The following is a 27821-nucleotide window of genomic DNA, read 5'->3' as shown; positions in this document are numbered from 1 at the left end:
TCTTTCTTCTTAGACTCTACTTTATTTGGTAAAACTCAAAAACTAACCACCAATTCACGTCCCCCCACCTTCTTCCCTCTGAAGGAGGCAGTTCCTCAGAGACAAAAAGGCTGTGGTTTGGAGATCATCCACCATCTGCAGGTTTTATACTCAGGCAGCCCACGGCCTGGTGGTCAGGCCTCCAGACCCAAAGCTCTCAGAGGCAATAGCAGAAAGCAAAGGAAGCTCTCACTTCAAAGACAACGAACCCCTCCCGCCCCTCTTCCCCGCCCTACCCACAACCTCCCCACACCCCCAACCTAAATAAAAAGATAGCAGAGGACAATGCATGAGTGTGGGAGACACACACACACAGCGCTTCCTTTCAGCCAAAGAGCTGCAAAATTGCTCCCTGGAAGGAGGAAAACTGGCTACACCAGTCAAGGCTTGGTGGCCCAAGGTGATGGCTAGAATCACATGAGACTGGTAAAAATCCAGGGAGAAAATATTTCACCTTCAGCCCTTTCCCAGGTCTCCAGTGAACTGGTTCGAGTTCTACGAAATCCCCATTTCCACAAAGGTGGGCTGTGGCTTCTGGGGCAGCCAGGAGACAATGGCAGGGGAGGAGGAGGAGAGCAGGAGGGCAAAGCCTTCAGAGAGGGTCTGGGAGAGGGGGGTCCCCGCCCTGGGCTAGTGGATCCGGGTTAACTCCTCCACCACCTTGATCAGGTCATCTGCGGTGGCCTCCCGCTTCATTCCGCTGCCGTCGTCATACTGCAATGAGGGAGGGGTGGCTGTGAGGGCCGAGGGGGTGCTCTCCCTCCCCTGGGGAAGGGATGCCCACAAAGGAGGCGCCCCACCCCACCACTTCCCCAGCAGGGAGGAAGGACTCATCGTTGGAAGCCCACACCTCTCCTTGGGGTCACAGGTTAGCATGGTCTGATGATAGCAAAGCCGCCTGGAGGCTGCCACCTGGTATATAATTTCCCCTCCCCCAGGATGTTCCTCACAGGCACCATCTCCAGTGAGCAATAACCCCAAACTCCAGCACTGTGGAAATTTCTCTTCCCTGCAGGATCCTGACCCTGCCCCCTTCCTGTGGGTCTGGCAGAGATCCCAGACACACCCAAACATGCCCTCGTTGCTCAAGTACAGTGCCCAGTGCCTGGTAGGGGGATCCAGGAGCTCCAGAGACATCTCCCTGCCCTCAGACTCCACCTTCCCACATGGGTAGAAGAAAACTTTAAAAGGCCTGCTGGCGTGTGGGACTCAACAGAGGGGAGGCACTGGAGTTCTAATGGTCTCCTGGCACACCTGACCCTGCAACGGACTCACGTAACTGACCCAGGACTGAACACTGCACAGCTCACCTGTAGGTTTGCCACAACCTCCTGCATCTTGGGCCTGCTTATATCCAGGAAACTCTCAATCAAGTCTCCATCGATGAAGCCTGTGGCTGGTTCTGTCTTTCGTTCAGTATGAAAGGATCTCCAGGTGGACAGGTGAGTTAAGGAACATACCGATTATTTGGAAATAATAGATACCCTTACCCTGAGTCATCCCCACTTCTGAGTAATCACGATCTAAAGCAATCATCAAGATGAGAATTGGAAACAACAGTTTCAATTAAAAATCACACCACTTTTTGGACAGTCTTGAAATTGAAAGACCTGCAAAATCATCACCTAATTAAATGGTTCTCAAATAGGATAATCTTCAAAACATATCTGTTGTTTAAAACACAGCTAAGACTCTTGGTGCAGAGCCTGGATCTGTCTGGATGTTATTTTTACAAGTGCTCCAGGTAAATCAGATGTCTGCTTGGGAAGAACCACTCTAGCCTTAGCCTACATAGATAAACAAACTAAGGCTCAGAGAGACAAGAAGTGTGTCCGAAGTCCTGCTGGTTAGCAGAAAACCACCCATCGGCCTGTCCCCTCCCTCCCTGGCTACAGTTCGGCCATACTGCTTGTAACAGAGCGTGACCAACCGCACAGACTCACAGCAGGAGCCCCTCCCACCTCCTGAGGGCTCCTTATCTTTCTCCTGTAACAGACTTCCAGCAGTACTTGGATCCTGGGTGTCCCGGGGGGCTGCTCCCTGGGCTTCTGGAGTTTGCAGTTTCTTCTCTTTTCCCCTCTTCTTCTGCTAGCCTCTCTAGCGAGGGTCCTCAGACACTGCTGCCTCCAACAAGATCTCTGAAAGGATGTTCCTAAGCTGTGATCTACATTTGCATTTGACACATGACACCAGGAAGGCCAGAGGCAGATACATTTCAGGAACATGAATGTCCATTTTCAAGATGACCCAGTGAAGCTGGGTGGTAAGTACCTGGGGATTCATTATACTAGTCTCTCTACTATTGTGTTTGAAATTTTCAATAAGAAAAAGTTTTAAAAAGCCTTTTCCCCCAGGAACTTAGTCAAGACAGTTTCTAAGCTGACAGTAGTTTCCAGAAGCTGCTCAGGGTAATGCTGTGCTCTGCCTGTGCCAGGACGTGCTTCCCAGCAAGGGGCGCCCCGGGAAGGATATAAGGAGTGCTCAATCTTGCCCACACTTTTGATGACTTTATTGAGTCGATTCTGCATGTCCAACAAGAGGTTGTACCAGCTCTCTGACAGCGAGGTCACCAGGCCTGAAGAAGCAGAGGGAGCAGGGAGCTGCAGGGTGCTCCGGAGCCCACGGTGAGCATGGCCAAGGGCTGCCCAGGCCGCAGCACGAGGCGGCTCCTCCACAAACACAAAGCCCCGCTCTCCCCTCACCCCTTAGGATGGAGCGGGGATCTCAGGAAGGATGCTTGTAGGGGACTACGCCTGCAGGGGTCACCCTTACCAATCATGCCGTTGACCGTGCCGAAGAGCACCGAGCCCTGTGTGGGGGTGGAGGTCTCGCCCAGATTCTGCATAACCAGAGAGCCGTGGCAAAAGACGTTGACAAATTCGCCCAGATGGAAGAGCCCGACCTCCTGAAGGTGCTGCCGCTCCTCGTCAGTGGTGGCAGCGCTGAAAGGCAGTGCAACAACTCACCACCCAAACCTCCCGTCCCCGCCACGGGGCTTCGCCAAGGACCACGTGCAGCGGGCAGATTCCCTGGTAAGCCCACACACTCCACAGCGGAGGACACGCCAGAAAAGGCTCATCTTTGTGGTCTGATTCTCTCGTGAAAACACTTGACCTCTATAAAGAGAAGCAACTGAGTCTGAGAGAGGACCCGCCCCCCGACTCTCCCCAAACCCCCACACGTCATCCACCGCACCCAGGGGCTCCAGCTGCCCCCCACCAACCACTCCCACAGCTGGTCACTCACCTATCCTTCTGACACACAAACAAGTTAAAGGCATTTTCAGCCCCCAGGAAATTGTCATCATCCAAGATTTCCACAGCACTCATCCAGTTGGGGTTAAAGTCTCGAGCAATCTTATGAAATAGACAAGATACAAAAGGAAATACAATGAGCAGTGCTGGGACGTGGCCAAGAGCCTGCCCTGTCCCATGTCTAACAACTGCCCCTCTACAGAGATTCTCCACCAAGTCTCTGGCCAATGCAGCCAATTTGGTTGTAAGTGCCCAGAAACAGAGTTGAAGGTCTCTAAAAATACTTAATGGATACAGAATGCATGCTCCAGGGACAACGTTTCTGCCCCCACCGGGCTTGACTATCCCTCACACAGAGAGAGACACCTGCAGGGGGCCCAGCCTAAGCAAAAAACCTGCCCCTCCCTCAACTACCTCTTCGAAGTTGCCCTCCATGGGCTTGTAGGCCAGCAGTAGCACCGAGCGCATCAGGTCGCCCACCAGGATGAAGTCGCCCTTGGTCTTCAGGTAGAGGGCCATGATGTTGTTGTAGTGATTGCACTCGGTGCGAAGCTCCTTCTCTGTCGTCCACTCATAAAGCCGCACCTGGACGGGCATTGCATTTCTCTCAACCCAAGGGGCCCAGGAGTGCAATGTGGGATGCACAGTGGTTTGGTGTGGTACTTGGATGAACATTGTTTATTTCAATGTTATATATTCACGAAAGATGAAAACAGAGTGAGCACATGAAACTAATAACACAAAGTTTCCCTTCACATAAAAAAAAGAGGCAGAGTAAAGAAAAATATAAAATAAACAGTAATACAAGTAACACTATGGATGTGACAAAAGATGGTTTTGTGCCCGAAGTTCAGTAGCTGACCTATAGAAATATCTCCGGAAAGAGAGGATCCATCTCCAATTTCCTGACCAGAATGGAACAAGATCCCTCCTATACAGATTGCCTTTTCTGAACCCTTCTCAAAACTCACACATTCCTGGCACCTTTTGATGTGAAAGCAACAAGCAAAGAAAACCAAAGGGGAGAGTCCAACAGAGACCAAAGGACTGAAGCACCAGAGTCTGCGTCCTCCCCTCGACGCAGTGTTTCCTCAGTGGTGAGCACCTCTCCAAAAGGAGGAAGACACTTTATCACCAGCAGACAGACGTACAGATACTCAGCACAGCACAGCCCTGGCAGAGACTTCAGGGTCCAGGCAACCCCCCCACGGCCTCTGCACATCCGGAAACTCCAGGACAACACATTAAGCCATGATTTCTCAAGGTGTGCCCAAGGAAACCTAGCTCCAGTGTGCACTCCAAGAGCCATCCACAAATTACAATGGCTGCCACATCTCCACCGCTAGGGTCAAGGGTGCCCAGAACACCCCAATCTGGGATGAGGCCAGCCTGGCTGAGCCTCCACACCTCTAAGAGTGGAGTGAAGAAGGAGCCAGGAGTGCAGCACACTCCTGGAAACACACCCCACACGTCCCTCTGCATATTCCCAGCCTCCCCTCCGCTATGGCGATAGTCAAGACCAAGGTCAGATACCACCGAAATCCAAGGCTCCCACTCTCAGCCCATCAGGTCCCAGACCCCCACTGTTAATGTGGTAACCACCAGCCACACATGGCTACAAACACCTGAAATGAGGCTAGCTCAAACTGAGATGTGCTTTAAGTAAAAAATACACACCAGATTTGGAAGTCAGATAAAAATGTAAAATATCTCACTAAAAATTTTTATATTAATTTTTCTATTGATTAACTACATGTTGAAATTTTAGATCTACTGAGTTAAATAAAATACATTACTAAAGTTAATCTCACCTGCTTTTTACTTCTATTCATGTGGCTTCTGGAAAGTTTAAAATTACACATATGGTTCTTTTAATTCTATTAGACAGCAATGGACATCCCGTAATCCCACCTCACATCCAACCCCTCCCCAATTCCTGCATCTGTTCACTGTACCCTCTGGAATATACAGTCACTACTCAGGGGCAACCTGTTCTCTAGCTGGTCCCTTGTCACTCTAACTGAAATGTGGGTCTTTCAAAGGGCCCTGTGGCTCTCTCAACGTGGCAATTCTCTCTCCGACTGTCCTTCATACACTGGGACTGGAGGAAAGGCAGCCTCCAAGCATCTTGCCGGCCCTTTCAAAATTCTATCCTGTCTGCCTCCCAATCATGCCAGTTCTGAAGTTGACACCACCAGACCACTACCGCTGTCATCCCTGGAGGCACTCATCTCCACCCCTACCTACCACGCTCTCCCCACACAACATGCCTGTAATTCTTGGTGACGTTAATATTCACTGACAAGAGCCTTCCAATACCCTGATCTCTGACCTTTTCTGACCCTCTCTCCCCCACCCATCCTGCCCATTCCTATGGTCACCCTTAGAGCGTGTCATTAAAAGCAACTCCAGAATCTTGGGGCCCCAATTTCACCACTTCTCAGACACCGAGTCCAGCACCACAACCCTGGTCTCACAGATTCTCAGCCCCCTTCCCCCTTGATCATGCTCACTCAGCGAAACCAGACTTTGGTGAAATTCTAATCTTCAACTACAAGCTGAGGAAAAACAACCAACCAGGATGACAGGTGTCATTTTAACCTCAAGACCACGCACCTGAAGTGGGCTCCTGTACTTCTCAGTAACTGCCTGTTCCTAGTCCATTACTCTTCAGGTCCTGAAACGGATTCAGACCTCCTTCCCTCGCCTTACAACTCTCGTATCGCCTCTTCCATCCTTCCTCTCAGCAACTTCACAGAAGACGGACACAGTCAGAAGAGGATTTCCACCTACTTCCACCATCTTGAGGCCGACACTGTGCACTCCATCTCTCTCGGACATTCAAAACATGGCTCCAGTGGCTCTTCCCTGACGGACCACTGCCATCAGCGAGAAACCTGCAGCAGTATTTCCTAACTTAAAGAGTTCAAAACTCTCGTGTCCTGACACTCCCTGTAGTTACCCCATTACTCTCTTCTTCACCGCAAAACCCCTGGAAAGGATTCCTAACACTAGCTGTCCTCACCTCCTAGTCCTGGTCGAACCCTCTTCAATCAGGTCTCCATCCCCACAACTCAACCAGAAGAGCTAAACCAATGGCTGATTCTTGATCCTTATGTTACCTGACGTACTGACAGCACCTGCAGTTTATCAGCTCCTTCCTGCTTGAAGCTCTCTTTCCATTGGCTTCCAGAAAGCTTCTCTCTCTCGGTTGCTCTCCTACTTCACTAGTCGCCTCCTCTCTGTTTGGCTGGATCCTCCTTCTCGCCCCACCTTTCAAAGGCTGGAGGGCCCCTGGGCTCAGTCTTCAGATCTCTCCTCTCCCCACTCTCAGCAGACAGCTGATCCCAGGTATCTCATCCAGACTTCCAGCTTTCCATGCCACCCAACAGCTGCCACGCTGGTATCTCCAGCCAACCTCTTGCTAGAACCTATTCTCTCTCTCATTCAGCTACCTACCTGACATCTCCACTAAGATGACTGAAGCTCAGCATTTTCAAAGCCAAACCTCTGATTTCCCCTCTTCAACACAAGAAGAAATACACATTTCTCTGCCCCCAGTTCCTGCAACAGAGCTCCTAAAACCCTTGGAATTTCCTAGGTGATAGGAGTTCTTTGTTATAATGATGTGGCTATCTGTAGCTCCTGGATAGCAACAGGATGGGGGCTGGTCATCAGAAAGACCCGGCCATGATTAGAAGCTTGGAACTTTCAGCCCCACCCTCCTCTCCTCCAGGAGAGGAAAAAGGGACTGGAGATTGAATTAATGATGGATCATGTCTATGTGACGAAGCCTCCATAAAAATTCCAAAAGGACATAGCTCGGAGAGCTCTCAGGTTGGTGAGCACAGCCATGTACTAGGAGGGTGGCTCACTCCAGCTCCACCAGGACAGAAATTCCTGTACTCAGGACCCTTCTAGGGCTTGCTCTATGTATCTCTTCACCCGGCTATCTGTCTGTCCTTTATAGAAAACAAATCTAAGTAAATGTTTCATTTCAGCCAACTATCAAATCTAAAGGGGTGGGGGTCGTGGGAACCTCCAACTTCGTAGGCAAGTTGGGCAAGTTCGGGTACCTATTACTTGGGACTGAGGTCTGAAATAAGGGCAGTCTTGTGGGACGGAGCCCTTAAACCTGTGAAGTCTGACATTAACTCTGGGTAGCTAGTGCCAGAATTCAATTCAATTATTGGACATCTAGTTGGAAAACTGGTTGGTGTGGGGGTAAAAACCCCATACACGTGGTGTCAGAGGCTTGAGTAAACAAAGTTTTCCTTTAGCCCCCAAACCTGCTCCACTCACAGTCTTCCCCCTATCGGTAAAGAGCAACGCCACCCCTCCTGTTACTTGGGCCAAAACCCTAGCCCTTTATTCTCCTCTCCCACCCCACCTTCAATCCATCACGGAAGCCCCTTGATACAGCAGAATCTGCAGAATCTGACTACACTTCACCTCCTCTATCAGCACTCTGCTCCCCACGGCTATCAGCTGCTGTCTGGATTACCCCAAGGGCCTCCTAACTGATCTCACTGCTTCAACCCTTGGTCCCCTACAGTCTTTTCCAAGATGTGAAATGAGCTTTTCAAAATATAACTCCATCATGTCACTCATTTGCTCAAACCCTCCAGAGGTTTCCATCACCTTCAGAGGAAACCCTGAAGGGCTTACACACACAGCCAATCAGGCCCCACATGTGCTAGCCCCTGGCTGCCTCTCTGACTTATCTCCCAGCACCCAGCAGCACCCTCCCATGCAGACACCAGGCTTGCCGGACTCCTGGCCCTGGTCTTCTCCCAGACAGAGGCACGCTTTGCTCCTTCCCTTCCTTGAGGAACCTGCCCAAACGTCACTGTACGAATAAGACCCTCCTGACCATGTGACAAAACAGCAACTCTGCCCTCCCACGCGCGCTCTGGCCCGCCTCCAGCTTCCTGCCCACTTTATTTCTCACCATGTATTTTTCATCATCCCCGGTACATACATGCATGCTACTTGCTCACAAGCCCCAGAAGGGTAACTCTTTGTCCATTCTGTCTACTGCTACATTTGGTAGTCTTCCAACTACCAAAACAGTGCCTGGTACACTACAAGTGTTCAGTTAGTATCTTTTGAATGAACGTCTAGAAACCTTCAATTCAAAGCATTTACATAATGCTTCTTTACTCCTGATCGTCTCAGAACCTTTAACATGCTATGATGCACTGTGAAGCTCCAAGAGGGGGAGACAGGAGGCAGCATTTCCCAAATCTGTCTGACCATGAAACTTACTTTAGAAAATATTTTTTGCGAGGGAGGAGGGGATCATGCCAGAAGGGAAGTGGAATATTTCACAGGACTGGTATTTCAGGGATGCACTCAGGATAACCTGGTTTGGCTCATTTCGTTCCATACAGATGGAACAGTCTCATGCCATGACCCATTCTGAGAACAGGGGCCAGCCCCACAGAGCTCAGGATGATAATACACATGGGGCTTGACATAACCAAGTCTGGGGTCTGGTCTAACTCCAGCTCCCCATATTCCCAGCTCCATCCTCCATACCCACTACTTTGTTATCCTTAAAATCTGATACACAGGCAGCTCCAGAAACAAGTGAAAAAATACTCTGTGAACAATGGTGTGTGACCCGAGGCACGACACCAGTGGGACGGGCCTCACCGTGCTGTTGATGCTGGCTAACAGCTTCCCATTGAATTCCACCATGGAGTACACGGCTCCTTTCACCTCCTTTTCAGCCACCGTCTGCAGTTTTCCTGTGGGAAAAATGATACTTTTGAGTCTTCCTTATGAGCCCACACTTGAATCAAAAGAATCTCCATTTTCCCTCTAGTTCTAATTTCTGCCCCTAAAACCACTCACATGAAAGCAGGAAATAGAGTCAGTGAATAGGGGGGGTTATCCACCACCCAAGTATGAGCCCCAACATAATGAGCAGTGATCCCAGACAGTGCCCTCGCCCTGAGACTCCAGATGTCTCTGTCAAGATGGAAACCAAATTCATTCCTAGCCATCTAATCTGAGATTTCGGGGCTGAGAGCTAGTCTTTAGAACTATCCTGGGTAGCAGAAATGAGAGAAGATGTAGAAAAAAAGCACTGATGCTGGGTAAAGGACCTAAAAGGCTGAGCAGCCCAGTGGAAAACACACCAAGGATTCCCTAATAAGATTCCTAATTCTCGTTCTGGTCACCAGTTATCCATAGTTCACTTCTCCCCTTTTTTTCTTCCTTTCAAAGAGTGAAAAAGGAAGAAACACATGATAGATTTTTTTTGTGCCTCTGCTCATACACTCCAAAACTCATTCAGACCACCAACAGCTTAAAAGAAGCACCTTGAGTCACAGGAAATCAACCCAAATTCTTCTCCTTAACTGAGGCTGAAACCTAAGAGCCTGCTGACTTCCCCAGTTTCAAATCTCCCAAAAGCCGGAGACTGTGCTCACTTACCGTCTGAATACTGAAAGACCACAATACGACCCTGCTTGGGCTCTGCCTCTTCGGGATACACCATGGCCGTGCCCACGATGAAGTATGTGTTGGGGTCTTTGCCCAACTTGCAGGAGACCAGGCTGAGTGCATACTCGTTCTGCAGAAACTGGTGGGCATGAAGCACTAGAAGGAGAGTAGCAGAGAGGTGACTGGATGACGACCCCCACACACGCGCACTTGTGTGCTTCTGTGAGGCCCTCACTCAGCTCGAAGCAAAGTACAGGAGGCATCTGCCTCCTGCTATTCCAGTCTCCTCGCAAGCTCATTCTGACATGAGGATGCCCAGCACTCTCGTCTCACAGTCCACTCAGAGGCCCCACCCCTTACTTCTCCTCCTAGAATGGTCTGCCAATGTCTATCAGATTTTGGAGTATATCAGAGCCCAGAAGAGCCTAACTCAAGGAGGACATAGGTACAGAATGACAGAAAGAGCTCAGTTGCACCTTCAAAGGTGTGCTGGTCAATGATAAGGAGGTTATGCACCTCCACCTCTTCTCCAAAGGAGGTCTCGTGAGGGGCTGTGCTGCTGGAGAATAGCTTGCTGGAGCTGACGCTGCTGGACAGGGCCTGGGAACAGAGAGAACACACATCAGCCCTCTCAAAAGCAGAATGGGTGCTGGGAGCAGCAGTGTGAGGATGAGAGAGGGTCAGGGAACAGGGGATGAGTCTGAATGAGAACTTAAGGCTGGCCGGTTACACAGAGCCCAAAGAACAGAGAGCTTCAGAGAGGACACAGGGGCCAAGGATACGGATCCAAATTCCATATGGAACTGACACAGCAGTCCAAAATACCACAAGAATCTGAGAGTCATTAAAGAGCACTAAAACAGTGATGCTACATCAATCAAGCTAAGGAGAAATTCAGATGAATGAATAAAGGGACAGATTTCCACCCTCTCCACGGGGAGAGTAGGAGAGCACTTCAAATAGAAAGAAAAATGACCTTCTGCTCTGGGTTAAGGGAAGAAGCCATACCAGATACGTGGGAGCAAGAAAGGCAGAGAAAACACAGGATAAAATGATCAGCTAACGTCTCCACTGATTCTATAATGTGCAGCACTAGATTCTCCTATCACTGCAGATGAGAAAACTGAAGTTTAAACCTTCCCAAGGTCACATAGCTAGCAAGAAACTCTGAAGCCAGTTCTGTCAACTCCAAATCCCATGCTCTTACCTCTTATACTACACTGTTATGCACACATGACCCAAAGTACCCAAACTGATGACAAGAGAAAAAGCGGGGAGGGTACAGCTCAAGTGGTAGAGCACATGCTTAGCATGCACGAGGTCTTGGGTTCAATCGCCAGTACCTCCTCTAAGAAACAAAATAAACAAACCTAATTACCTACACCCCCCCAAAAAAAGTTTAAAAATATTTTTTTTAAATGAGAAAAAGAAATATCCTGCAAGGAGGAGCAAAATCACTGACTGCTCATTTAAGGGTCTTCTCAATCCTCTAAATGAGGGTGCCAAATCCAGCTCACTGCTTGTTAAAAGTTTTCCTGGAACCCAGTCATGCCCACCTATCAGGGCTGCTCTCACAATGGCAGAGTTGAGTGGTTGTGACTGAGACCAGATGACCTGCAAAGCCAGAAATACTAACTATCTGACTCATTACAGAAAAGTATGCCCCTGCTCTCACGCCATCTTTCTTTGTCCATTGCCCTTACCTGGGTGCTGGCACTGGGCCTCAGAGCAGTGGTGCCCCCACTCGTGTCCTGGACTTCAATACGGCTGGAGAGGACCCCGAAGCACTGGGACACCTCCTGATAGCAGATCTTCCTGGAGAGAGAGTACGGAACAACAGGGCCTCTCAGGACAAGTCTGAAGCGCTCCACGCCAACTCCCAGATCACCACCCTCTGCGGCTCCCGTATGCTGCCCTCACCTGGGAGATTCATAGAGGGGAACTGTGCGAATGTGCAGCTTCTGGATCTCATCGATGGTGCCAATGGTGAGGGTGCTGTTGTTGGCCAGTGCCAGGCTGGAAAGAAGGTTCTGGGTTTAGATTGAGTAGACCCAAGGAGGGAAAGGATTCTATGAGGCAACTCCATGAGGGGAAGAAAAACAAGGCAGAATTATACTACCTTACTCCAGGGCAGTGGTTCTCAACTACGACTCTATGCTAAAACACACCTAAGGCAGATGCCTGGTCTGACCCCTGAGATATTCCTGCTTAACTGATCTGCTTGGGCCTAGGCTAAGATTTTTAAGAGCTATTTATTTATGCTAAAGTCCAGCATTAGAATACAGAACAGTGGAAACTATCAAACCATGCTGGCATCAGGATCAACTGGAGGGCACTTTAAACTAGTCTGCTGGGCCTGCCCCCAGACTTTCTGATGCAGTGGGTCCAGGGGTGAGGCCTGAGAATTTACATTCCTACTGAGTTCCTAGATAGTGCCAGATCTGCTGCTGAGGGACCACACTTTGAGAATTCCTGTTCCAGGGGAATAAATGATGAGCCCTAAATCAGGGGTTCTGAAACTTGACTAATTTGAATCATTTGAATCACCTGAGAAGTTACTCAGGATTCCATTTTTGTCAGATTCTAAGAAGGATTCAAAACCCATCTGTACATTAACAAAGGTTTCCCAGGTATTTCTACTATGCAGCCAAGATTTTCTGCTGTACATGTCCCATCTCAGCTATCCACTGACTTTGACATCGGGGAAAGGCTGGAGGGGAAGGGTTTGAGGAAAACATCACAAGACCCTCAATCACTGGCTCTTGCTGAGGAAAGAAAAAGAGGCTCACCTGTCAGGATAGCCATCTGAGTTGAGGGGACACATGTAGTTCACTTCCTTGAGGTTGACATTGGAGAAGACCAATTTGTGGTTGCTGCTGTAGATGACAGTGGGGCGGTCAGAGCAAGCAAAGACGTTGGTCGTAGAAAGAGAACGGAAGGTCCTCAATACCGTGGGCTGGGTGCCGAGAGTCACCTTCTTACGGTCGCTCAACAAGCCTACAGAAAGAATGGCATCAGGAGAAAAAAGGAAGGAGAGGAAACAGGACAAACAGCTGGATTGTGAAGGTTCAAGAGCAGCACCCTGATGCCAGCAACTCCAATAACCCAAAGGGCCCCTCAGTTGAAGTGCTACTCTCACCTGTCTCAATGTTGAGCCCGAAGTAGAAAAGTGCCCCATCTCCCAAGGCACAGAGGAGGTAGTGGCTACTCTCAAACGTGGTCATCAGGATGGAACGAGGAATGATCTCTGTGGGAAAGAGGCACACTGAGCTCTTGTTCCACATTCTGACTCTGATCCCAACCCAGGTCCTCGAAAGAAACACACCTCCACCCAGCATCTCTTTGTGCAGTAGCTCAAAAGAGGGCAGCTTCGAGATACGGGCCGAGATGTCTGTCCAGAGGCCAATGGCACAAAGAGGGGACAGACCATTGCTGTCCCCTAATGGGGTGATGTCCAAGCAGGCCACTTCATGTTCCATCTCTGTGTGGCTGAACAAAGAATAATATGGCAGAGGGAGGAATCCAAGGATCAAAGAAGTCTCAGAGAACAGGGGAGGAAAAAAAGAGCAGAGAGATAAGCACGCACCTGATCTGTCGGAGCTCCTGTGGATGGATCTGCAGGTAGTAGAGGGCCCTTCCCACGGCTACCACTACCTGGTTGCTATTGCAGGAGGCCACACTGATGTTCTTGCCCTGAGGCTCCTTCCATTCACTGACCAGAGCTTTGGGTTCTTGAGAGACCAACCTCACAGATGCTGAAGTAATCTAGAGAAAGAAGAGCAATGTTTCCAGGCCCCTGTTGGGATCTACACAGGGGAGGAAAGCTGGCAAGCACTGCCCTCGTGGGACCCGAAGAATAAGCTAAGTCAGTCCTCCTGGGCCACGTAGATTCATTTTTCCAAAGTCCTGCAATGATTAGTTATGTGAAGATGTTATTTTTAGTTGAAGCCCTGAAGACTGGCTTAAGGCAGCTGACAGCTTACATACCTGTAGCCAGCAAAAGAGAAGGCCTGTTTCATTCTGAGTAAGACCTGGGTAACACAAACTGCACCCTGTGGAAAGGTATCAATGGAGTGAGACCCTCTGACTACCAATCTAGCCATTTCCCTCAACCCAAAAATCAGACCTCTAAAATATCAAAGTTCTTCCATACTAACCATTAAAATTGCATAGAATTCTTTAGTAAAAGCTACAAAACTGTATTAAAATACATTTTATACATTTATCTCATTACTGAAATAAAACAAAAAGCAGGTTGATAATGCTGTTACATATTAATACATCTTACTTCTCAAAATTGAGTTTCTATTTAGAGAGGGAAGCGCTTTAATAAGAGATGTGAGCTGGGGCCAGTCTTCAAGCCACTAGTTAGAAAACACGGACAAAGCAACGAGTCAGGATCTGGGCACTTCCCACACTTGTTCCAAAAACTGACAGAACCTTCCTTCTGGTTTTTACCAAATCCACCACTGCCTCTTGGCTAAAAGGAAGAAGAGGATAAAAAGATGGAGACAGTTCAGTAATCCTCAAGCCCTCAACTGCTTTATCCACCACTGGCAAAAACTGACACTGGTCAGAGTGGAGAACAGCTCAAAAGGTGAGGAGAGTGTGCAAAAAACCAAAGAGCATCTTAGTCACTCCAAACCTAAAGACTGCCGGGCCACTGGGAGGTGCTGAGAAAGCAGACTCTCGCGGCTAACCATTGCCAAAAGGATGACACCCATATCACAGACAGATTCAGAGAAAAGATTTGAATAGAGTTAGAGCTCTGGATATAATAATTAGTATCTTGAAAGTGCTGCAAAAAGTCTTATATATGGATGCTAGCATATGACTAATTTTTTTCTTCTTTGTGCTTTTCAATATTTTCCAAATAAGTATGCATTATTATTATTATTGTAATGAGGGGGGAAAATGTGTCTCAGAAGACAGGATATAATACATGCTAAAAGAATATCCACCCCGCCCAAAAAAACACATATATGTGTATACATACCCACATTCATATATATATACACACATGTGTGTATATATATACACACATGATTTATATATATGCTTATATATATATATATATATACATGGACATATATATACACATATATATACAGACACATATATATATGCACATATATACATATAAAAGATCCGAGTCTATAAAAGAAAATATGAATGAATACAATATACAGTCATCCCTCCGTATCTGCAGGGACGTAGTTCCAGGACCCCAGTAGATACCGAAACCCACAGATGTTCAAGTCCCTTATATAAAATGGAGTAGTACTTGCATATAACCTACTCATATCCTTCCGTGTACATTAAAGCATCTCTAGATTACTTGTAGCACCTAACACAATGTAAATAATTGTAAACACAATGTAAACAATGTGTAAATAGTTTCTGGTGTACAAGAAATTCAAGTTTTGCTTTTTAAACTTTCTGGAGTTTTTTTCCCCCAAGCATTTTTGATCCACGGCTGGTTGAATCCATGTATGCGAAACCCACCAATACAAGGAACCAACCATACATACATTTGCAAAGGAAAATTAAGGCCAAAAGGAACAATCCCAAAGTTAAAAGAGCTAAGTTGCTCTCAGTAGTAGGCTACCAGGTAATTTCAATTTTAGAGCCATAAAAATTGACTTAAAATCCAGTGGTGCTCTCTATGGCACTCTAGGTCAAATTCAAGTAAATGGGGCCTGCCTTATTCTCAATTACTACCTGGATAAGTTGTTGATGAGCCACGTTGCCACAGAAGAAAGTCTGCTGATCATCCACAAAACCCATCAGTTCAGTTTCTTCCACTTCCTCTCCGTTTAACATGAGAACTCTGCAGCAGAATGGAGGGCTGGGTCAGCCAGACCAGCTTCCACACCTTGCAACTTTCACATGAGCACCCGGAGCTGGCACCAGACTCATCTTACCTTGTCTGGCCCACAAAAGAGAGCACCAAAGTGTCATCAGTCTCCCGGTTAGGATCAGACCGCAGTGGCCAGAGGCCTGGAACAAAGATCAAGGATTAAGATGCACAGTAAAGGCCAACACTCAGCTCCTCGCTCTCTGTCTAAGGAAAGAGCAGCCTAATCCCACAGGAAGAGCAAGAAATTTGGAGTCATCCTGAGCTAAAAGAGCCTCTCTATTCGTCCCTAGCTTTAAGACTCTGAAGAAGTTAAGACATTTTCAAAACTGTTTGAGCCTGATATTTTAAAGTTTTTCATTTGACTTTGGATGGGAGAATACATTCCCATGACTCAGAATCAAAATTTACCTTTAAAATACTTAACACAAAAGTCTCACCTCTGTACCTCTCCCTCCAACATATCCCCAAAATAAGTAATCAACAACAGATTCCTGTTTATCCATTTTTTTTAACTTGAAATAGGTAAATGCTGTATTGTAAACCGATATAAATATAAAATAGCTCATCACAAACTGCACCTTGTTCTGTCATCTAACATATGCCTGAGCCCTTACAGGACAGCAGTTCCTTGTTTTTGACATCTGCATGCTATCGAATTGTATGTATGTACCAGTTTATTCATAAGTCCCCAGTGATGGACACTTCTCCAGTGTACTGTCGTAACACACAATGCCGCAATGAAAAATCCCGTTATTTGTCATTTTACATAGATGATGGTCTGTGGGGTAGGTGCCCAGAACTGGGGTTGCTGGGTAAATCACTAAATGCAGCTATAGTTTCAGTAGATATTGCCAATGAGCATACTTATTTCCTCACAGCCTCACCAACATAATGTGTTATCAAACTTGGATTCTGGTCACCTAGTAAAGAATGGTATCACTATTTTGTTTTGATTTGTATTTCTCTTATTACAAGTTAAGCTGGTTAACCTGTCCGTTCACGTACTTTGCCATTTCAGGGGGAGGAATTTTGGAGATCTTTCTAGAAATTTTTTTATAAATTAGGGAGATTAGGCCTTTGTCTACAATATGAACTATAAACTCTTTTATCCAATTTGCCATTTCTTCCAACTTAGCTTATAGTGTTTTGTTTTTGCCATGCAGATGTATTTTATTTTTATGTTGTTGAATTTATCAATCTTTTTGGTTTCTGTGCTTTGGGTCATAGTTTGAAAGACTTTCCCCACTGTAAAATTAGAATGGAATTCACCAACTTTCCTCTTTTGTATGACTTCATTTTTTACAGTAAGTCTTTGATCTACTTAGATTCTAACAACATATACATTGTGCAGTATGATGGACCCAAACTTACCTTTTCCAAAATGACACCAGTTATACCAACACCATTTATTAAAAAGAATCATCTTTATCTCATTGAACTGAGATACCACTACTGTTGTACACTAAAGTCCCACATACAATTGTGTCCATTCCTAGACATTTGAATCTGCTCATGGGACTCCTATCTATTTGTGCACCAAAACCACACTTTTAATTACTAAGGTTTAATAGTATGTTTTAATAACTGGTAGGACTAAACCCATCTCACTACTCTTTTTTAAGTTTTCCTAGCTTTTCTTGCTTATTCTGTTTCCCATTCAGACTTTGACTTGTCCAGGTCAAGGAATAAAACTGATTATTTTTATTGAGATACATTAAACATAAAAATCAAAGACAGAAAAGCTTTATGTGTTGACTTAAAAGACCCTGGCATGTCTTTTTCATTTAATCAATCTATCCTTTTAATCCTTCAAGAGTATTTTAAAGTTTTCCTTGTATAGATTTTGCACAATTCTTGTTAAGTTCATCCTTTGGTATTTTACCTTTTCATTGCTATTGTAAATTGCTTCTTTCCCTCTACTATACCTTCTAATTGTTTTTACACGAAAGCTGTTGATTTCAGTACACTAACTTTATATCCTACTTTAATGAATTCTTATAGTCTAGTTTTTCAGTTGATTCTCTTGGGTTTTGTAGTTTTATGATCTCTTCCTAATTTATAAACTTCTATTTCTTTATTAATCTGTTCTCATTCTTTTTTTTTAATATTCTGAATTACATTTTTTTAGATGTGCTTCCTATACTACTTTGAGTTGATTTTGCCTTATGATCCAACTTGACTATCTTTTTTTAGGTGAAGTTTAGCCCATTTACATTTACTGCTATCAGATATCTGATATATCAGACACAGATACTCATACAGATGTTTGGTAACAGTTCCGTCATTTTTTTTAGGTTATGTTTACTGTATATATACTGTAAAAGTCCTCTGCTATGTAGTCTTTCTTTGATCTTTTTTATTAAAATAAATAAATAAAAATTATCTTGGAATTTAGCAAGATTTGTATTTTCATTCTAAAAGTTACCTTTATATGATATTTTCAATCTCCTCTTTCTTTAGAGGTTCTAGCAGTTCCTTTATATAAACAACATTAAATTTAACTTGTAATCTTTTCCTTCCCCATTCTTCTACTCCATTACTCATTTGGGGCAATAATATTCTCTTTTTTTAAGTTTACTTTGGTACTTAAGCTTCTACCACTTATTTGTCATTATGACCTTTTTTTTTCTTTATTCTTCATTTGATCTGCTTTCCTCTAGCTCCCACCCAAGTGTCTTCATGACAAGTAATGAGGCCAAAGCCCGGGGTCACTCAAATAAGGTCTGCATCCTATGTCCATCAAACGGCTACCTTTGATGCCTGGTAGGTCAATGCTGGCATGCTCGTGGATTCCAATTCCATTCCGGATGATCCGCAAGGAACCTTCCTTGAAAGCTCCAGAGCAAGTGACCAGCTGCAAGTAGAGAAAAGGTTTCTAAGTAATCCCTTACAGAAACTAGAACAATTAGATGGACACCCAGAAAATAAACAAACGATACCTAAACCCAAGGCCTCTTTGTTGTAGCGCTAGGTTTGAAGACGCAGACTTAGAAGAAGTTGATCTTCAAAGTCTCCCAAATTTATTGAGAAGACAGGATATCCTAGACCAAGAAGCAAAAAGCTCCTACCACTGCTCTTAGCAAGCTTGCTTCTACCCTGGGAACCTAGTTCACTAGAAAGAACACAGGATCTGGAGGCAGGCACACCTGCCATTTAGTAGTTATATGACTTTGGACAAGTTACTTAATCCTTCTGAGGCCTCAGTTTCCTCACTTCTGAAATGTCTAACAGGGGTGCTTGTGTGATTTTAGATAATGTACATAAAGCGCCTGGCAGACGAAAATAGGCACTCAATTAATGGCAGTTATCCTCGCATCACTAGAATTACTGAGTGAGGCTCTTAAAGGTTATCAGCAGTGCACACTCCCCAGTCTAGATAAGTCTTTGCTAACCCAGGAGGACACAGTTTGTGTGGGCGTATCTACTATCCCTTTCCAGGATGACCCCTTTACCTGTCCCTGCCCCTGCCTCTCCAGGTCCACCACACACATGTCCACGATGGGTCCTAAATTGGTAAAGGTTTCCATGGCCACTACATAGGAGCCTTGTTCATTGCTGTCAACATTGAGCTAAAAAAGAAAGAACAACGTTAGTCCTGGAATGATCCAGACCTACCGTAAAGAGATAGCTCTCATCCAAAAGAAACTCAGTCTTACTAGATCCACCCTTCTTGTGCCTTATTAGATCCTTCTAGAAGGGGAATGCTGACTAAGGAACATGGCTGGTGACCTTTAGCCAGGGATTTCTAATCTGGCATCCATGGATGGATTTCAAAGAAGCAGTTTGGAAATTAACGTAAAATGTTTACATGCATTTCTCTGCGGAGAAGGTCCAAAATTCTCATATTCTAGAAGGGATCAAGTGCATTAGACTATGACCTATTTGAAGGCAGAAGCTGGGTCTTGTTCATCATTGTATTCACAGCACCTTGCACAGTATACTTGTTTTTTTGGTTTTTTTTTTTTAACATTTTTTATTGATTTATAATCATTTTACAATGTTGTGTCAAATTCTAGTGTTCAGCACAATTTTTCAGTCATACATGGACATATACACACTCATCATCACATTTTTTTTTCCACAGTATACGTGTTGAATGAACATTTAGGACAAAGAGCTAGTCAGGGTAGGATGCTAAATCAACTAAGGAGAAAGCTGAATAGTAGGAATACCTATGAACTGAAGAAATTCTAAGAGGCACTAAACACAGGAAACACTTGATGATGAGGCAATGAAAAAAAAAAAAAGTAGCAGCAATGAAGACAGCTGAAGAGAAGCCAGAAAGAAAATGTCTTCTCACCTTCACAAGCTGGGAGTCACCAAGGCGAGACCCAACAAACACAACACCATTATCGAGGTATGTCAAGCACTCAGCAATAGAGGTCTAGAATAAAATCAACAGCGTGAAAGACATTAGAATGAACTTCACGTGGGATCCAGACACTGTCCTACCCACTTCTCAGACATGTGCTGAGAAAAATCACAACTGCAGCCATGATTCCCAAAGCAGCTCTCCATTTCAAATCCTCAATCACACTCAACAAATGTTCCTAAATCTACGAAGTTTGTGACTATTTATCACATCCCTACAGTCAGAAAAGTCTAATTTATCTTGCAGGTGTCTGCTCCACATGATCATTTCAATCCCAACAGTTCCAGTCTGCTCAAAATAGCTAGAGACAGCTCAACTAAAATTCACTGCATCGCTCTTAACAATACTTTTTTGGAACCCCCTCCCATAACTGAACATCAGTCTTAGATTAACCTTTAATTCTACACTTTATCCTTCTGTTTCTCTTCCTTTTAATACTTGAGGTAGTGTCCCACTGCTTGTAAGATTCTCTACAATCTACTCATTCTAAAACCAACTTCCATAGTAGCACTGAGCATTTGTTGTTGCTCGGTAATTCCCAGTTGCAGTGTGGGACCACACATCTGGGGTCACTAGGCTTCTAGGAGAATGTAGCAGAGTAGGGACAAGGCCTACCTCCCCAAGGAGTTCCACACGGAGATCCTTGAGGGTAACAGTGCCATCCATCTGTTCCTCCTTCTCCAAAAGCAGCATGAAGAGCCGTCCTTCCATGTCTCCCAGCAGATAGCGGGAACCATTTGGGTCCACACGATTGTGACACACAATTGTGCTTTGCTGCCAAGAGAGAAGATACAGTCATTAGAGATTAAGTGTCTTCCACAACCAGAGTTCAAATCCTAGAGGACCACTTCCTTTTCCAAACCCAGCCACTTCATGAGCAAGGTATCCACACAGTTCACATTACATGTATGACTGAAAATGGGGACACTTTTATTTTGAAGACAATGTTCTAAGGAGCTCAATATACCTGAAATGCTTATTTACGTATTATTCTACAAAAAAACAGAAATAGACAGAATAGGAAGCAGCTGTAGGTATTCACTGGACTGTGGATACTACCACAGATTTTGTTTTTATCCTCACTATCACTAACTACCTCTGATCATGAATGTCACTATAGATTTTCTTATTTATTTTCAGAAAAGAAAATAAAATTAAGCTTTTATGGTGTATTTTTATAACTTGAAATTTTAAAGCTTGAAATTTTTATGGCTAATTTTTTAAGTCTATATATATTTTTTTCACTATATTACTTTACATGACTTAAGCTCTGAAAACATTGACATTCAATAGAATTGTGAAATTTTTCCCTTCTTAAAGTTGCCCCAGACAGCAGAAAGGGTAAACCAACTTTGATTATCATTTCTCTTCCTTAGCAAGGAAGCAAGCTCTTTGTAAGAAAATCAAACCAATCCCTCTTTGTATTCCCACTGACCAACAAAGTATCTTATATACATAGTGAATAACTTAGTGACAGACAACTGTGAATCTCCTTTTGACAAATGGAGAGAAAGGGCGGGGGGGGGGTCGGGGGAGGGCAGGGGTCAGGGGGCAGTAAGAACAAGGGAAGAAAAAAAAGAAAAGAATGCTGCTCACCTTAATGATAGGAGGGGCAATCGCCAGGTATTTGTCACCATTGTGATAGGTGATCGATTCCTGTCCAATGATGATGGCGCCTCCAAAGGGCTCTGGGACTGCAGGAGAAAGAGCGGCGTTAGAATGCTCAGCATCTGGGATTTGCAAAACCCTGAGGCAGCAAGGGCACTGATCAGTTATCTCTGAGGCAAACTTTAAGATGATCATTATTTTAGACATCAAAGTCTAGGGAACATGATAGCCCTTTTCTGAGATTCCAGTCTTAGAAATTTTAGGCTGCTCATCCTCCACTCCTGGGAATATTTTTATTGCCATTCTTTCAATGTTTCTGAGACTCAAGGTGTGGGCAGTCTTCCCAGTGTTTTTCCATACGCATTCTTCCCATTTCTCTTCTAAACTTCAGATCCTTTCTAACTAAAAGCTTTTACTTTTTCCCCTTGTTCCTTAGCTTAATTTCCCCCATTTCAGGGCTACCATATAGAAGAGCTAATTAAAGAGTTTTAAACTTCCCTACTGTTACCTACTAGGTGAGACACACAACAGCATTAGGGGAAGAAAACAGGACAGAGAGCAAAGAGGTCTGGATTTCAGCCCAGGCTCTGTCAGTGAGGTACAGGTATATGGGCAAGTCCCTTGGTCCTGTTTTCCTCATTTATGAAATAAAGGAGCCAGATAAGATAAGCTCTACTGGTCCTTTTCAGATTTTAAAAATTTTACATGCAAACATAAAATAATGAAACTAATTTCCATATGTCACTCTGCAAATCAACCTCACTGTTTTATGGTTAACCCCTCTACCGCAAATAAAGCTATACTTTTTGGGAAGAGTAAAAAACAAGACAACCCAAAGATAGAAATGCAAAAAGCAAAGGAAAGCACGTTTACAGACAGGAGACATGAGGGAGTGCTAAAGAATGCATGTGCTCAATAGCACTTGGGCACTGAGATGAAGGGGCAGAGAAGGTGAGGAAGGAATAATAGGGAATTGGCCCAGACCTGGGGTGGAGGCACATTTCCCAAATCCCCCAACAAACCTGCAATCACCATGGAAGCTTCCGCTTCTACGTTTTCCTGTTTCCAAGGGCCCTTATTGAACTCCTTCTCGCGCAGAGACACCTCATAGGTTTTCACGTGCCGCCCCTGAGGGTCCTAGATGGGGAAAGGTGAAATGGTTAACCCCCAGGAAGGGTGAACCCTGGAGGGGGCCTGAAAGGAACAGGTTACCAGCATCCAGCATCTGGCACTCCTGCCACGCCAGCCTTCCCATCTTTATCCATCAGCATGCCGACAGCCCCCAGATGAGCCTCTTATGGTCTGGGGAGACTGCGACTGAGACCAAAGGCTTCTAGCAACTGAATCAACCAAGGCTTAAAAATTAGAAAGGTAAACTTGTCACACTGCATGAACCACTACAGAGACGTAACGTACATATGTGTACATTTGTGTGTTTGTATGTGTATGTATAGGATATACATGTATATGTGTGTGTGTGTATATATATATAAACATATATATATTCGATACTCCTTGTCTTCAATGAACTTACAAACAGCTAAAGAGAAAAACACATGAGAAGTTACATACATGTAACAAAAATTTCAAATTTGTTTCATACAATTCTCAGAAGCATTCTGGTGGGGTGACAGTAGAGAGAAGAGAGCCTGCTGCTCCTCTGAACTTAGTCGAAACCTCCAGTCCTGCCCCTGTCAACACCATCCCCTGCCCTCCCACCCTTTCTGAATCACGACTCACTTCAGTCCTGGAACTGTCAAAGTCACCTTTAAGAGACTAAAAGAGCCGGCATGGCCCCAGGGGACGGCCTCATCAAAGGCCACACCAGGGTCTAAGAATTTATGGAAGGAATCTGACAGTGGGTTTCAGGTCAGGGCCCGCATCTTAATCACTGTTACAACTCCTGAAGCACTCTGCATGACTACCTTGCAAAACATGGTGTTTTTCAAGTTGACTTTAGTGAACAAAACAGGAGAAAAACTGATTTTTAGTTGAGGAAAGGTTTTCCCATCAGTGATTATGGGTAAGACTCAACTTCACCATAAATTTGGATCTGGGCCTCTGAGACATACATAAGGAAATAAGATCCTTCACGACCAGGAGCCCTGAGGCTGCCCACAGTCAGTCTTGAAACATCGACATCAGTGTTTGAATGACCTGATATTTACAGAACTAAAGAAGGGAGAGAAATTCTAACTTTTTATTTCTGATATTGGTATTGTAAAAAAGATTAACACAGCTATCAAAGTGTTCATATGTCCACATACAGTAGTTGGACTAAGTTTCCTTCCATCATTTATTCAACTACATGCTAGTGAAATAACCTCATGCTGTAAGGCCCTTTGTTCAAAGGCTGAAATTTTATCAAGATATGAGCTCTGCCACCCTGCTCCACCCCCCTTAACATATCTGGCCTAGTGAACAGCTGCCCAGGATCAGTTCTGCTAAAGTCTGAGGCACAGACTGAAATAGAAGTCAAGAGCCAGCAGTCACCAGAAAGTGAGTGCTCATCAACAAAACGCACTTCTGGGAAGACATATAAAGCACACTCAAGACATTTTCTCGTTGCTTGTAAAGGCAATTTCCAAATCATTTCTCTACAGCTAAGTTTTAATAATCCTCTGGCATCCTAGTAAGAGACAAAGTATAAACTGGGTCACCCTATAAAATCTCCAAGGCCCACAACCAGAGTGTAATCTCAGGATTAAAACCTGCTACAAGCCCCAGACTGCTTCCTGCCTCCACAGTAAGTACTACTGCGCTCAAGATGCAACCAAAATCTGACACATATTAATTATATCATTCAAAACACTTTAGGCTAACAAATACATTCAACACTTCTGCCTACCCTACCACGAAATCCAGACATTCTGATTAGTCAAAATGAATGCCCACTATGCCAAACCTCCTTCTCCCGTACCTGGTAGACAAAGCAGATGGTAGGTGCTTGGCAACCATATAGGAACTTGACGTCAATAACATGCAACTCCTCCAGACGGATGTTAAAGGCCTTGAGCTCTTTATTGTCCCGGTCTAGTGGAATAACCTTGAAAAGGCCATCATAGAGTCGCAGGCCAATCATTCGGCACTCGGGGTCAATGATGCCAATAATGCCTGTCTCTGAGGGGCGGCCAATACGGTCCTGAGAAATAAAACTGGGGTTAGGGAAGAACCTAGAGTAACAGACGACACTGGCCACCACCTTCCCAGGGTGATTTTAGGAGTGGTACAAAAACTAGTGGCATCTTTTTGACATGCCAGGAAGCCCAAATGTCAGCCCATGCCTTTTTGCAAAACACTGAATCTCAATGAATTATTACCTTGTCCCCTGGACTCTGAGTAAACTACAGAAGTCCTTAGTGTTTTCTTGTTTCTCTGATCATGTAGAGAGAGAGCTGCCCCAGCACTTTAATTTTCTTCACCAAATCATGACAACCCTACCTGGAAAACTCTCATCAGGCGGAAGCAGCCACCTCACCTGGACATTGCCATGGGCTCGAGTTATGATGTCAATGCTCTCGCCACTCTGTTTATACTCCAAAATGCAGGCATTGTACTTAGCTGTCAGGATAAACAGTAGGTCCTTGCTCTCCCCCTGGAAACCAACATTTTATTATCAAAAGAGATTCCTTTTTGAAAACAAGAATAACTGTCCAGCCCTTAATCATTTCTTTAAGTATGCTAAGTTCTTCAAGAATTTTCTTTTCTCCCTGAAGAAAAAATCCACGGTGAATATGCAACACACATTAGTTATACACCCCGCCTAAGGGTGTGTACAGAAGGCCAGAACTGAAGCTGGTAAACATCTGGTCCACTTTCTCGAGTCTCCATCTCTCTGCTCTACAAACACGGTATTAGTCTAGTTCCACCTCCTCTAATCCCAGTTATTCCATTCAGATTTCAGAAGATGAATGTAGTAACACCTCCCCTAATCCCCTCCAAGCACTTGGAAAGAGAGAAAAAAAATGTGAACAATGGAAGCTCAAACAGATCTACAAAGTCCTTCTCATTAACACAAATTCCAACAAAGTGAGTACTTTGTTCAAAGGCTTAAAATTAAAATTTTGAACCCATTGCTTTCTTGTCAGATTCAGTTAAAGACATAATGAAGCAATGTGGTGATTATTTAGATGAAAACACCTGAATTACAATAACGATAATAATAATGTGATAAGTCTTAACAGTGAATGCTTGTTATACGCTAAATCCTGTGTTATTAAATCACTTAATCTTCACAATAACAGAGAGATACTATCACTCCATTTTGCAGATGGAAAAATAAGGCTCTGAAAGGCTACATGACACCAAAAGTTGGATTTTATAAGGAATGAAACCAGGACTGCCCTAACTCTAGACCCTACTCTCTGAATCACAATGATGACCCACAGCATGGTGACCCACATTCCAAACTGCTTTAATATTCCTTTCTAAAGAAGTCAACTTGATAAATTTTTCCCTAGCGAATCCCTCCTGCTACTTCTTGGATGCCTGTTAAATAAGAATGTAAACTGAAATCTGCCATTCAAGAACAGAAGTCCTAAGTCCTACTGCTCCTTCTTTCCTAAGTTCTACTGCACCCATTGCAAGCAAGCAATGACATGAAACAGCGTAAACCCAATTACAACCTATGGTTCTCCCTTTGTTGCTGAGCCCAACCCAGAGCACTTACCTTGGGCCTGAAAAGCTCCATGACAGCAATCTTCCCATACATGCCCACCTCTTTGACAGGCCGAAGCCCCTCGGCAGTGACCACATAGATCTCTAATCTTGTATTTTTGGCAATCAACAGGTTCAAGTCTTCAGCTGAAGTAAAGTGTCCTGAAAGAACAGATCCTCTAATTTTGGAAGCCAAAACACTACCTAAATAATCCTAACACTTATACCTAAAACCTCTATTCACTCCGTTCTCACCAAATCCAGCACCTCAAAGAGTCTTACTTCATACATTCGGGAAAGCTCCTTCCCTAATCAAACTAAAAAAAGTGGACTGGGCCTAAGAGCAGCATGCCCTTCAACTGACAATGACTGTGAAAACCCTTCAGATGGCTCTGTGCCCTCGAATTTCACTTTTCCTATTGCAATGGCAGACTTGTCCTCTAATTAGGAAAAGCTGGAGAAAGTGTTCATCTCTATTCAGTCCTTATCTGAATTTTCACAACATTTTTACCAAACAGACCAGGTTAAATGAAGAAAATTCTCAGAGCTTTATAGTAAAACATTGTTTTGTCCGCACCTCTTGCCCTCCCAGCCGTCTACCAATGCCCCATCCACACTCTTTCACTGCCTCCAACTCTGCCAACAACAGTTTTCTTTTAGAATCATGATTAGGATTTACATAATCATGTAAGTTTGAAGTCTTCATATTCTGCTTAAAACTTGGTACAAGATGATTATTCCCGGGCTCTGGACATTTGTGTCCTTAACAATTCTTGCATAAACAAACAAGGCAAACCCAGCACTGGGCCGGGCCATTCCAAACCCTCTCCTCCAGCAGCTCGCTCTTGTAAACAACAGCCTCAGGCAAAGCAGACTCCTCTCTTTCGGGTGAGTGCAGACATTTCTCACATCCCTCCACCTCCTGCATCTCCCAGGCTCTTCTTACATGAAAATTCTTGCCCCAAAGTCGCCATCACCACCGCCTCTTCCCCGACCAACGAGGCCAATCTCGCGACCCAAGCAACAGCGAACAATCAACTCACACTCCACTCTCTGTCCCACTTGGCCCGTCCCTGTCCTCGAGGCTAAGTGACCTCCAAGAACGAAAGGGGACCCTCAAGCTCAGCTTTTACTCCCCAAAAGGCGCGTGTTGAGTCAGCTTCTTTAAAGTCGTGGGCTGCGGGAAGTTTCTCGGCCGCCTGCGCCTTCCATTCCCCGGGCCCGGTCCTCCCCGGCGGCCTGGGGGCCGCGGGCCTCCCTAGGCCTCGGTTTCCACCAGCTCCCTCCCTCGCCGGGGTCTCCTGCCCTGGCAGCCTCACCGGTCACGCAGCCATTCACGGCGGTGGGCTTCTGCGCCGTTACCACGTAGTTGTACGACATGTCGAGGCCTGGGGCGGCCCAGCGGGACACAAGCTCAACGATAGAGAGATGTACACGAAGAGACAGGGGGCCCCCACCCGCGCGCGGCGAACTCCACTGCCTCTGCCTCCGCCCCAGATACACGTTGCAGGCCAGAGCGGCCTAGGCGCAGGGCATCACGGGACAGCCTCATTTGGCCTCTTGGAGGACTCAAGGAGCC

At 45.2% G+C, this 27821-nt stretch overlaps 1 protein-coding gene across 1 annotated transcript; it reads right to left on the bottom strand.

Annotated features, from left to right (window-relative positions):
• Window positions 1-27766, bottom strand: DDB1 (damage specific DNA binding protein 1). Its single transcript, XM_010956383.3, has 27 exons — window positions 27562-27766; window positions 26256-26404; window positions 25065-25181; window positions 24507-24728; window positions 22609-22723; window positions 21575-21672; window positions 20594-20752; window positions 19907-19990; window positions 19059-19175; window positions 18358-18460; window positions 15671-15746; window positions 15468-15576; window positions 13333-13511; window positions 13072-13235; window positions 12886-12993; window positions 12536-12743; window positions 11667-11762; window positions 11450-11561; window positions 10223-10346; window positions 9738-9902; window positions 8952-9046; window positions 3708-3878; window positions 3286-3395; window positions 2812-2981; window positions 2512-2614; window positions 1350-1473; window positions 1-753 (listed from the first exon to the last, which is right to left on the bottom strand). Exons 1-27 carry the CDS (start codon window positions 27620-27622, stop codon window positions 670-672), a joined length of 3423 nt encoding a protein of 1140 aa, XP_010954685.1. The 5' UTR covers window positions 27623-27766; the 3' UTR covers window positions 1-669.
• Window positions 27767-27821: the final 55 nt, after the last annotated feature.

Source organism: Camelus bactrianus, chromosome 10 (assembly GCF_048773025.1).
Source record: "Camelus bactrianus isolate YW-2024 breed Bactrian camel chromosome 10, ASM4877302v1, whole genome shotgun sequence".
Taxonomy (NCBI): domain Eukaryota; kingdom Metazoa; phylum Chordata; class Mammalia; order Artiodactyla; family Camelidae; genus Camelus; species Camelus bactrianus.
Note: the sequence above shows the minus strand (reverse complement) of the source record. Positions and strands in the feature narration are given on the sequence as shown.